Source organism: Ziziphus jujuba, chromosome 12 (genome assembly GCF_031755915.1).
Source record: "Ziziphus jujuba cultivar Dongzao chromosome 12, ASM3175591v1".
In the NCBI taxonomy this organism is placed as follows: domain Eukaryota; kingdom Viridiplantae; phylum Streptophyta; class Magnoliopsida; order Rosales; family Rhamnaceae; genus Ziziphus; species Ziziphus jujuba.
Genome location: NC_083390.1, coordinates 11607502 through 11620000, shown reverse-complemented (window position 1 = coordinate 11620000; position 12499 = coordinate 11607502). Strand labels below are relative to the sequence as shown.

At 32.6% G+C, this 12499-nt stretch overlaps 1 protein-coding gene across 1 annotated transcript in view; it reads left to right on the top strand.

Moving 5' to 3' along the window:
* The window catches only part of LOC107428977 (PH, RCC1 and FYVE domains-containing protein 1), a 28120-nt gene that overhangs the window by 8333 nt on the left and 7288 nt on the right, over window positions 1-12499 (top strand). The window contains exons 2-4 of the mRNA XM_060813143.1: window positions 10837-10902; window positions 11036-11146; window positions 11665-11751. Coding sequence (XP_060669126.1) covers window positions 10837-10902; window positions 11036-11146; window positions 11665-11751 — 264 coding nt within the window. The remainder of the gene's footprint in view (window positions 1-10836; window positions 10903-11035; window positions 11147-11664; window positions 11752-12499) is intronic.

Genomic DNA, 12499 nt, shown 5'->3' with positions numbered 1-12499 from the left:
AAAAAATAAATTTTTTTATTGAAACTTTAGTATTAGCTTATTTAAACAATCAACTATCAAATTGATTATAAAAATTACAAAAATATTGAATAAATATTATATTTCTCTTAATCAATTTAATTTATAGTAAACGGTCATGATTTTAAATAAATTATTATTGATAAAAATAAGCAAATATATATATATATATTTGATAAATTGTTTATTAATTAAAATAAAACAATCATTACAATTATATTATATTTCATAAATATCATCTCAATACCATAAAACTCTTCAATAATTGAAAATTATTGATAATTTTTTCATTCTCATTTTAAAATGTGAAATGTGAAATGTAAAAAGTAATTATTAAAATATCTATCTCCTTAATAATTTTTCATGTAATTATTAATATGTCAACCATAAGAATCTTGTATTAAATATAGTTGTCTTTGATGTTCAATATAATATATTCTATCATTTTCTTTTTATTTGCTTAATGTTATTAATTTAAATACTACCAATATTAATTCTGCATGATATTGTATTTTCATGTTATTATTTTATGTTATTATTTTCCAATCTTATATAATCAATTATTAACTTATAATTATGGTATTCTAATGAATCCATTTTGTACAAAATGTATAGCAAGTACATATATATATATGATATCAATGATAGAACTTATTAAGGTTATTAAATTCAATTCACTTCGTTTTATTTATATAATTAAATACTTAAAAAACAATTAAAAAGGTTGAAAAAAAGATCACTAAAGTTAATTTGATAAAATAATTTACTAAACATCAATAATATTTTTGAATTTTTTATAAGAAAATTAAAAAAATTTCATAGATATTTTCAAAATTTCCATGGAAATTTTAGAAAATTACATGGAAATTTCAACGGATATTATAGATCTTTTAACCAAACCGTTAAGAAATCGATAAAGATATTGATACGAACCTGGATCCAGTCGCACCTAAACCCATATTATATTAGCCCGGATCTTAATTAAGTTCAAGTTCTTATGTAAAAACCTTAACCCCTAATCAACCTATGATTAGAAATATTGGTATAATGAAGATGCCACAATAGGTTATTGAAGCCCTATTGTTAAGTCAAAAACTAAAACACTCACTCTCTAATTTAGATGTTTAAAGAGAACAAAGAGAAATTCAATCTCACAATTAATTTTCTGTGAAATATTCAAGGTATGTTATTTATCAAAATTAAGCCCTTAAATAGGTTAGAGTGACAAAACAATAAACCCTAAAAATGTAGGCTAAAACCGGCCACCAAAGAGAAAAGGAAACATGTGGTCGAAATTCACCTACTTTCCTAAACTAATTTGAATTAATTAATTCCTTTATTTTGATTTAGGAATTAATTAACTTACAATGAAAATAATAAAATAATATTTTTTCTAATTTGATTTGCCCAGCAAATAAATAAATAGAAACCAAATATAAGACTAATTTCCTAAAATAAAAAGTCAAAATCAAATTAGGAAACTAGTTTACTAGTTTGACTACTAAGGTATCTTTGACTAATTTCTAGCTTGTTTGAGCTCCAAATCAGCTTTCACATGCTATGTAGGATGCCAAATATGATTAACAATGATTCCCACACTTTTCCAATTGATTGGAATAGGTCAACCTTACTTGAATAAGAAGAAATGTTAAAGCCAGCGGCTAAACAGCACATTTTCGGCCAAATTGAGATGTTTTTCGTACAAGCTGGTTTTAAATGCTTTTGATTCTGCCTTGACATGATTCCATAGCCTCTTGGTGATATCCATTGAATCCAAGAAGTTTTGGATCCATTTGTTGCTACCCGGAGTCCATATTTGCATTAAAATAACTATCCGGGTTTGTAACGACTTCCACCACTTGGATGCTTAAAACAGACTTGGTATCTTCGGGTATTGACAAACCTTTTTGAGAATTAATTACTCCCTATATAAAAGCATTCAGGTTTTACTTAAATCTCTTGGCTTGAGCTCTAATGATTGGCCTGATCTTCATTCGTATTGGATTAGCACCCCAGCAGGTTTTCGATTATTCGGCCACAAGCGGATTCTCATTATTCCCCTCCTCTTGAAAAGGATTTGCCCTCAAATCAAAATCATCACCTATAGTAAAAGGAGATAAGTCAGCAACATTAAATGTAACACTAACATTATACTCACCTGGTAAATCAAGTTTGTAAGCATTTTCATTAAACCACTTCAAAACTTAAAAAGGTCCATCTAAACTTGCACTTCCTTTGTTTGAGAAACCTCTCCTTCCTTACGTGCAACCAAACCAAATCTCCTGGGTCAAACACTATAACAACAAATCCTAGAAATAATAATTTATCTTTATAGAAATCACACTTTTTAAAGTTAATAAATAATCTCTCCCAAATTTTCAAATTTTCACTAAGTAAAGCTCTCAACAATACAAATAAAGTTCTATACAATAAAAACATCTTTAAATAAGCACCTTTATAAATCATAACCAGCATACGCTTATTACTCACAAATTCTTTTTTAAACTCACCTAAGCTAAGATAAAAAAAATTTTGTTTTGTTTTCTTTCCTCTCTTTTTCTTTCACACTCACGAGTTCCAGTTGTTTTCTCTCACTCTCGGCTTTTTCCAAGTTTCTTCTCACTCTCAGCTTTATCATTGTTTTTCCCCTCACCAATGAGTTTAGGAAACTTAGCTGGTTGTTCTTGAATGACCTTGTTCCCTTGAATAGTTGTTGAAGCCATGGGTGCCATAATAGCCTTTTCTTTAAGCTTTTCGGCCTCCCTCCTTTGTTGTATTTGAAGTTGATCTCTAAATACTTCTTTCGGAGTTAATGGCTCTAGCTTAACCTTTTTCCCTTTAAACTTAAATACAATGGAATTTTTCTTTCCCATAATATATGGTATCCTTATCAAATTGCCATGGCCTACCCAACAATATATAACCCGCATGCATAGGGATAACATCACATAATACAACATCCACATATTTATCAATGCTGAATTTTACTTTGGCTTGTTTATTTACTTTCATCTCACCACTATCATTAAGCCATTATAATCTATATGGTACTAGATTTTTAATGGTTGCTCACCTCAATTTATCAACTACCAAATTACTAATTACATTTGCACAACTCTCACTATCAACTATCATACTACAATTGTTACCTTGAATTTCACGTTGGGTGTGAAAAATGTTCTCTCTTTGAATTTAGTCCTCATCTTTGTACACGATTAGAACCTTTCTTGCCACCAAGCTCAACTCAACCCTTAAAGCCTTGAGTGTTTCAGATTGCTCTTGTTCTTTATCTCCAACTTCTTCATCATTAAATTCAGCTTCTCCCTCACTTTCTTCACTTTTGGATTCTAATTCACCATTACCTTTCAACACCATGATCCTCCTATTCGGGCATTAACTAGCAATGTGTTCTCATCTTTGGCACTTAAAACACACAACTTCACAAGTTTTAAAAGGTTTAGGATCAGATTTACTGTCAGGACCCGTCCAGAATTCCTTCCCCGGAACCCTAGACAAGCCCTGATCCCAGGGAAACCCTACCGGACCCTCCAACGGAAAATCCGGCAGAGCCTCCCCTAAGGGATGGACTAACCAAAATTTACCTGCACTGAAAACACACTTCTAAAAACATCCCCTTATTCCTCCCACATTACTACAGATTGGTTCCACAAATTGCAGCATTTCAAAATAATAACCACACGTCCAATACAGTATACAGAGCATTATACAACAAATGTGGAATTTATAAAATGACAGATAAAGAAACAATACAAGTTCAAGAGGAAAAAGGGAAGAAAAACTTCTTGAACCTTCGGCAAACGAACTGAGACATTGGGCTCGCCCCGGACAATCAACGTCTCCAACCTAGACCTAGGGGATCGGAATTTAAGAGTGTGAGATGCTAATCATCTCAGTGAGTGACCCTATCTACTATACACCTTTAATAATAATAATAATATATCAAATAAAAGGATTTAATAAATCAATACCGAACAATTAATTAAATAAATAAATAAACAATTGAAGTAATACTTTCTCTCAAAACCCTCACTATTCACTCCGTTAGAAATGTTCCCCTTTTAAAACATTTTCACAAAACCTGATGTACGTACTTCCTGAAAACCAAGGGACCAAATAATTTAACAAACAACAAATAAATAAATAAATAAATAAATACCCCAAATATAAATAAACTGCAACAATTTATAATAAATAATTTTAGAACACCTTTGGGGTTTAAAACATTATTTGCAATTTACACCGACGCACCACACCATATACCGGTGATGCCCTCCGATACCCAGCGTCCTGAGCACCGACTGGCGGGGGGTTAAAGAGAGAAACCTGCAACCGGCACTTCGGCGTCCCGACAGTACCGCTGCTAAAACCATCACTCGGCCAAGGAGGGGGGCGGCTGTGCGCAACAACAAATTTGCCTGCCCACGGTCCAATAGCAACTCACGGGTGAAGTAATAACCACGCGCTAAACCACATAATAATCGCGCGCTACCACGTGTCCATACACCATACACCAGAACACCAATACTGTATGAGTGCGTCTAAAAATAAACATTATTAACCAACCGTACCGTTTTCCAAAATTACCGTGGGAAATACATTAAATTCTCACACTTACCATCCCACGTATTTTTATATAATAACCCGGTACGAAACATTGATAACCAACGAACCATAATTTTCTCGAAGTACGAGATGCAACCATAAAAATACCGCGGGCATAATTTATAAAATTTAAACAAATATTTTCGTAAAATATTTAACCCAATTATGCCCGGAAATTATTACTTAAAATCACGTACAATTAATACCGAAATCCACTTTGCTCATGCATAATAATAAATTAAACCACAATAAAACCATAACCAAATTGTACCACATGAGCATAATTTAAATACCAATTAAACATAATTAATTGCCCAAAAATGATGTAAAATCCAGACACAATCAATTACTGAAAATACTTGCTCATGTGTAATAAATACCATTTAATCACAATAAAATAATAATCGGGAATTTCTAATGACCCCAAAATTTCATTCAGCACCAATGGGTAAATATATATAAAATAATATTTTTTCCCGATTATATTTAAAATACGCTATATGAGCAAATTTTACAGATATCAAATTAATACCACATAAATACAATTAATTACCCCAAAAATATTTTTAAAGGTGGGTCACTCACCTGGAGCACGCAATTAACCCATGATCCACCACGGGATCAATTCTACGACTCACCGGTGCTCCTAGAACAAAATTCACAGACAGTCAAATAAATTAATATTTTAATCGGGTAAATAATACCCGGTATCCGGGGGTCAAACACAAACGTTAACCAAAATAGGCGATTGATATACCGAATCGAAGCTCGTGGAACGAGGAGTGCATTACCGGTCTCCATCGACCCCAATTCCGCCGGAGGTGGCCGGAATTTGGTCGGGAAGCTTCGGCCGGTTTTGATCTTGAGGGATCTTTCAAACGGTGGGGATTTTGGACAAACTAACCCCGGAAATGGACTCAGAGGGGTCGAAAATGGTGGGATAGAGGTATGGGACGGGCTGGGTTGGTAGGAAACGGCGAGAATCGCCGGAAAAACATAACCGGCCGCTGCCGGCTTCACCGGCCTGATCTGGGCGCGTCCGGCGGCGACAGGGCGGGAAATTTGGTGGCTGAGGTCACGGCAGGCTGGGCTTCCTTGGTGGCCGGCGCGTGAGGACTATGGGTGGCCAAAAAAAGTGCAGCAAGGAGAGAGAGAGAGGGACGGCCGGTGGGAGAAAAAAACTGTGCTTGTTTTGTTTTGATGGGCTCGGGGAAGAAGAAGGAAAAAAAGGAAAAAAGAAAAGAAAAAGAAAAAAAAGAAATGGTGTTTTCCCACGTGGGGAAAAGAAAAGAAAAAGAAAAAGAAAAAGAAAAGAAAAGGGAAAATAAAACAAATTAATTCAAATTAATTAAATAAAAATATTATTATTTAAAATAATAATAAAAAAAATAATTTGATTTTACACATGGTTGACATGTGGCTTCTCAACATGGTGACACATGGTCACCTTCATTAAGTCACACGTGGCACATCGTTACGCGTTTAAAAATAATATTAAAATAATATGGTATTTGAAAAAAACTCTGCAGGTCCATAACTTTCAAACCACATGTCCAATTCAGATGTGCCGCTAGTCTACGGACTCGTATCGACAAGCACTTCACAACCATGCACGAGTCAAAGCTCATTTCCCCATAAATAAAAAGTCAACTCCGGCACCCCTTGGACAGTTTGGACCTCAACTTGTTTTGCTTATAACTTTCAAACCGTAGCTCCGTTTTGAACGTGCTACCAGTCTACGAACTCGTGCCAACGTGTACTTCGTAACGGTACCTCAGTCAACCTAGAATTCCAACCGAGTCAAAAAGTCAACTTTTGACCCCTTCGGTCAACGATCAACGGTCAACCTCGGTCAACGTGCAAAAATTTCTGACATGGTTCGGGACGGGGTGTTACATTTACCTTCATTTTTATGTGCTTGGACAGAATCGATTTTGGACTCCCTTTTTGGCCGAATGGTGCTTTCTTCTCCAAGTTTCGGCCTTTATCTTGCTTCAAATGTGGAATCGCTACTCCAAGCACTTGGACTTGATCTCCTGCTATTTGAAACTCCTCCAAGCTGTGTATTTGTGCCCCTCCTCTTGAATTGATTCTTAAGTTTGGTAGTCACATGCAACATCTCTTCCAATTCAACATATTGTTGCAATTCCAAATGGTTAGCTGTCTCACGATTCAATCCACCTATAAACCGTGCCATGGTTGGTTCCCTCTCTTCATTCATGCTTAATATCATCATGAGCATCTCCATCTCCTTGTAATAATCCTCCACGGACCTACTTCCTTGTGATAATGATTGGAATCGTTGATGTAGCAACCTATGATAATGAGTTGGTACAAATCGCTTCCTCATGGCTCCTTTTATTTGTCGCCAAGTAGTAATCAATTCATCACCTACTCTCCTTTGAGTATTTTGCTCATTAGTCTACCACTAAAGTGTATAATGCCCAAATTCCATTGCTGCCACCTTTATCTTCTTAGTCACCAAATAGTTATGATAATCGAAGATCATCTTCATAAGCTCCGCACACTCTAGGTATGCTTCCGGATCACTTTTTCCCATGAAATGTGGTATGTTGACCTTAATATTTCCAAGATCATCATCCTCCTCCCTTGCTAGTCTCCCACAGTTTTGCCTTCCTTGGAGAGTATAGATGTCTTTAAAATCCTCCTTCAAATTATCTCCATAATTTCCTCATTCAAAACCCTCCCTATAGCGTTCGCGACCTCCTCGACCTTAACCCTCATGAAATTCTTACCTCAGATTCGGGCCACCTTGTGATGTTTCCAATATGTCCATCCTTTGATCTAGGTGATCAAAGTGAGCATTCATCCACTGTAATTGCTCCAAGATCGCCATCATGTCCGTATGCTCACCACCATTCCTTAAAGCTCCGAAATCACCCTCGAATCCTACAATTCCTCTTAATTAATTCTTAATGGCACATCTCCTCTTCTCACCTTTGAATCTGCCATGTTAGTATGAATAAAACAAAAATAAAATAGAACCTCACCAAAACACTCCCTTACTTGTTTCACTCAAACAAGGTCTCAACACTCGTATTTGCACACTAGTTTCGGCTTTTGACCTTCTTTTAAACTCACACACTCGTGCCTTTTTCCACTCAAAGAATTAACTCAAAGTTCTAATTAAAGCACCCACTAAACAGCAATTAGATCAAAAGTATGTTTTAATTAAACTTATCAACAAAATAGTAGCAAGAAGCAAACAATACCGAGTAAATTTTTAAACACCTAATTCTTGCCTTTTCTAAGCAAAAATAAGACAATTTAACAAATGAAATTTTGAAATCAATAAGAACTGGACCAGATGGCCAGAAATTAAGAATTCAATAATAAAATTTAGAGAAAGAATTCAAACATGAACAAGAATCAAATTGAACAAAAATATAAGATAGTTGTTGGTTGTTGTTCTTTGTAATTCAAGTTTTTGTATCAAATCCTTTAGCAAATTTTAATTCAATGGTTTTAGCATCCAAAGTTCAAATATCCAGCAGTAAAATTAAACTTCTAGCAACTCCAAATATTGAATAAATAAGCAACAACTCAACAGCTCCAACAAATTTTCAGCAAACAAATTCAACTCCAAATTTCAACAAACCGATTTTTTTTTTTATTCGGCTTTTTTTTTTTTTTTTTACTCACAGATATGAACTTGACTGCAATTTTCAACAAACCCGTGACCTTCAAAATTCAACTTGCAAATTTTGTAATTTATTTTATTATTATTATTATTATTTTTTGTTGCCGCAAACCCCTCTTTTTTTTTTCTTTTTTTTTTTGAATATGTGAATGCAAATAATTAAGATAAAAAACAGCAAAGAAAAATCAATAATGAACTAAATTACTAAGAACAAAGATGAAAAACAACCAACAAACTAGGAAGTAAAAATATGGTAAAACAAGGAACCTAATTTTGGCTATGAATGAATTTTTATTTTTATTTTTTTTTATTTTTGATAATATGCAGAATGTGTATGATGATAGAAGCAATCTTAACCTAATGCTAAAATTACAGATTAACACAAAACAAAATAAAGCAAATAAAGATATATCAAACCTGAACTAAATTTTGGCTCTGATACCAAATGATAAAAACCTAGATCGATTCGCGCCTAAACCCGTATTATATTAGTTCGGATCCCAATTGAATTCAAGTTCTTATGGAAAAACCTTAACCCCTATCCAACCTATGATTGGAAACTTTAGAATAATGAAGATGCCACAATAGGTTATGGAAGTCCTATTAATAAGTAAAAAACTAAAACACTCACTCTCTAATGGTGTTTTAGGTGTTCAAAGAGAATAAAGAGAAATTCAATCTCACAATTAATTTTCTATAAAATATTCAAGGTATGTTCTTTCTCAAAATTAAGCCCTTAAATAGCCTAGAGTCACAAAACACTAAACCCTAAAAATTTAGGTTAAAACCGGCCACCAAAGAGAAAATGAAACATGTTGGCCGAAATTCATCTATTTTCCTAAACTAATTTGGATTAATTAATTCCTTTATTTTGAATTAGGAATTAATTAATTTACAATGAAAATAATAAAATAATAACTTTCCTAATTTGATTTTTTGACAAATAAATAAATAGAAACTAAATATAATACTAATTTCCTAAAACAAAAAGTCAAATTCAAATTAGAAAACTAGTTGACTAGTTTGACTACTAAGGTATCATTGACCAATATATAGCTTGTTTGAGCTCCAAATCAGCTTCTATATATCATGTAGGATGTCAAATATGATTAATAATGATTCCCACATGTTGCCCCTTGATTGAAATGCATCAAACTTGTTTGAACAAGAAGAAAAGTCAAAGCCAAAGGCTAAACAACACATTTTCGGCCAAATTGAGATGTTGTCCATACAAGCTGGTTTTATATGCTTTTAATTCTGCCTTAACATAATTCCATGGCCTCTTGGTGATATCCATTGAATCCAAAAAGTGTTTAATTCATTCATTGCTACCAGAATCCATATTTGCAGTAAAACAGCTACATGAATTCGTAATGACTTCCACCACTTAGATGCTTAAAATAGGCTTGTTATCTTAGAGTATTGATAAGCCCTTTTGAGAATTAATTACTCCTTATATAAAATCAATTAGGTTGTCCTTAAATCTCTTGACTCGAGCTTTAGTGATCGGTCCGGTTTTTATCCATATCGGATCAGCACCCCAGCGGGTTGTTGGTTGTGCGGGCACGGATGGATTCTCATAAGATATTTTGATGGAAATTTTCATAGAAATTTTAGTAGAATTTCAAAAATTTTAATGGATATTATGAAAATTTTACCCATTTCTATTTGGAATCTTAATTTTATTTTGACCTTTTAAAAAATGAAAATTTCAAAAAAATTTTGAATATTTAAAACCTTGCCTAATATAATATATTCAAACTTTTTTTTTTGTCAGGGTAATATAATCAAACTATTATTTGAGTTTTTTTAGATTTTGTAAATTTTCCTTTTTTAGTTTCTATTTTACTTTCAATTAATTAATTGCTAATTTTTCCAATTAATTTTAATTTCTTATTTATTGTAGTATAACATATATTGTCAAAAATAAGTATCTAAGGAGGAAAAAGCTAATTATAACCCATGAAAAAAAATTCTGGATTGGTCACTGTTTTTAATAACTTTTTTCTGTGTGTGATTATAAAAAAACGAGAGAAAAAAAAAGATACAAAAAAAAGCAAATATTTGTACAATTTATTATTATTATTATTTTAATTATATTACGTAAATTATAAACTATTCAAATTCTTTATCATTCATATAATATAAATTTGTGTTTTTACAGACACAAATATATATGTTTAACCACTGAAACTAACCGACTTCATCTTAAACTATTATTTTCTTAAACTAATAAAATTGTTTCGAAACTATTATTTTCTTAAACTAATAAAATTGTTTTGATAATAAATCAATAATATAGTTTTTAATAAAAATTTAATATTTTAAAATGTTTTTGAGAAAATTATTAATATTTTGAATTTATATCAAACCCAAAACCGCTAACGTTTTTTGGAACCTATCTTGCTACGATGATACGGATTGTCACCTCCTCTCTCTCTCTCCCAAAATTTCACAACCGAATACAGAGATCTAGATCTACATTGTCCAAGAAATCAAAAACAAAAATTTTAAAAACAAAAAATTGAACCCAGATCTACAAACTACGCTGTTATGAGTCTCCCAGCTTTCATTCCACCATAGATGCTGCTGGTTTTCAGGTCCTCAATTTTTTATTTTTTATTTTCTTTGGGGTTCGTGATGTTTCTATTTTTTTCGATCCTCTATTGAAGCTGAATATGAAGTATCCAATTTGTGCTCCATTTCCCCTGATTTTCTTGCTTCTGAAACCAGACTTTTTCATTCCAAGGATTCGAGACGGATCCCACACCCTTATCCGTGTCGACCCGACACGACACGGATACCTCACCTCAATTGAAGAGCTCGAGCATCACAGGCTATAAGTTATTTTACTTCTCTAGTTACTATTTGGTTTGATTTCCAAGTTATTTACAAAATTTGCTTAATGTGATTCTTGCGTACTCCATAGGTTTTGTACCTCTTAGAAATGATTGCATTTCTTTTCTTGTATAATATTGGTGATATATAAATATATATATATATATTTATATGAACCTAGTATTTGATAGGATGCTTTAGATGTTTAAACTCTTCATTTTGTTTAATTGGGTGTTAAACCATGAAACCTCAACAGGGTTTTAAATGGCTGTTAAAGGATGATTTTTTCTTTTTTTCTTGTTTTTTTTTTTTTTTTTTTTTTCGGTGTGTAATGTTGGTGATATTTTTTTTGAACTTGGTATTTTAGGGAATGCTTTAGATGTTTAAATGCTTCATTTTGTTTAAATGAGTGGTAATCCATGAAAAACCAACCAGGGTTTTCACTTACCATCACAAGATTTTAGCTTTAATTTGAATACTTATTAGCTCACATAATCATTTTTCGTATTGCAATTCCATTACAGGCCATTACAGCACTTAAGAAAGGAGCATATTTGCTAAAGTATGGCCGTCGTGGGAAGCCAAAGTTCTGCCCTTTTCGGCTTTCTAATGTAAGTTTCTCTCAATAATGTATTGTAAGTTCTGTCCTAGTTTATTGTGAAAGTTCTAAATGATAGTTAGATTGGTGTAGTTGAACAAATTGCAATTGAATGTGATGATGTCGACTCAAGTTCAGAATATTAGGACAATGCAATTTCACACTCAACTACCTATTAAGTAGTTGATGCACCTCAACTGAGTTGAGAGTAATCTTTGTTGTGACTGATTTCTGACACTACACTTAGATATCAATTACAGAGTGTTGGAACTTGGTTAAGTTTTGTCTTTATATATTTGATTGGGCAGGTAATTACCAAAATCTTTTTTCCTCTTGAAAGTACTAGTTCCCTTGTTTTTTTTTTTTTTGAATACTGATTGTCAAAACCCTTTTCTCTTGTGATTTTTAAGTAAAACATTTGGCTGATATGTGTTAATTAATACTAGCGGGGCTTATATGAATCTATTAATTAATTCACAGAGAAACATCTTGGACATGTTTTTCTATTGTTAGCAAGTATTACAACACCTTGTGATATGTGTTGCCCATATCAGTTTGTAACAACCAATAAATAAACAACTCATAGCATTACAAAGCCATTCCTTATAATTCTGAAAATGATACTAAAGTGAGAAGAGTCTACTTGTATCATTGTCCTCTTTTGCGTTATGGATTTCTTTTTTAAGAAGAAAAAAGAAATCTATATCAAAATATGAGGCATAAAATGCCATTGTAGGTGAAGAGATCAATTTTGAATGAGA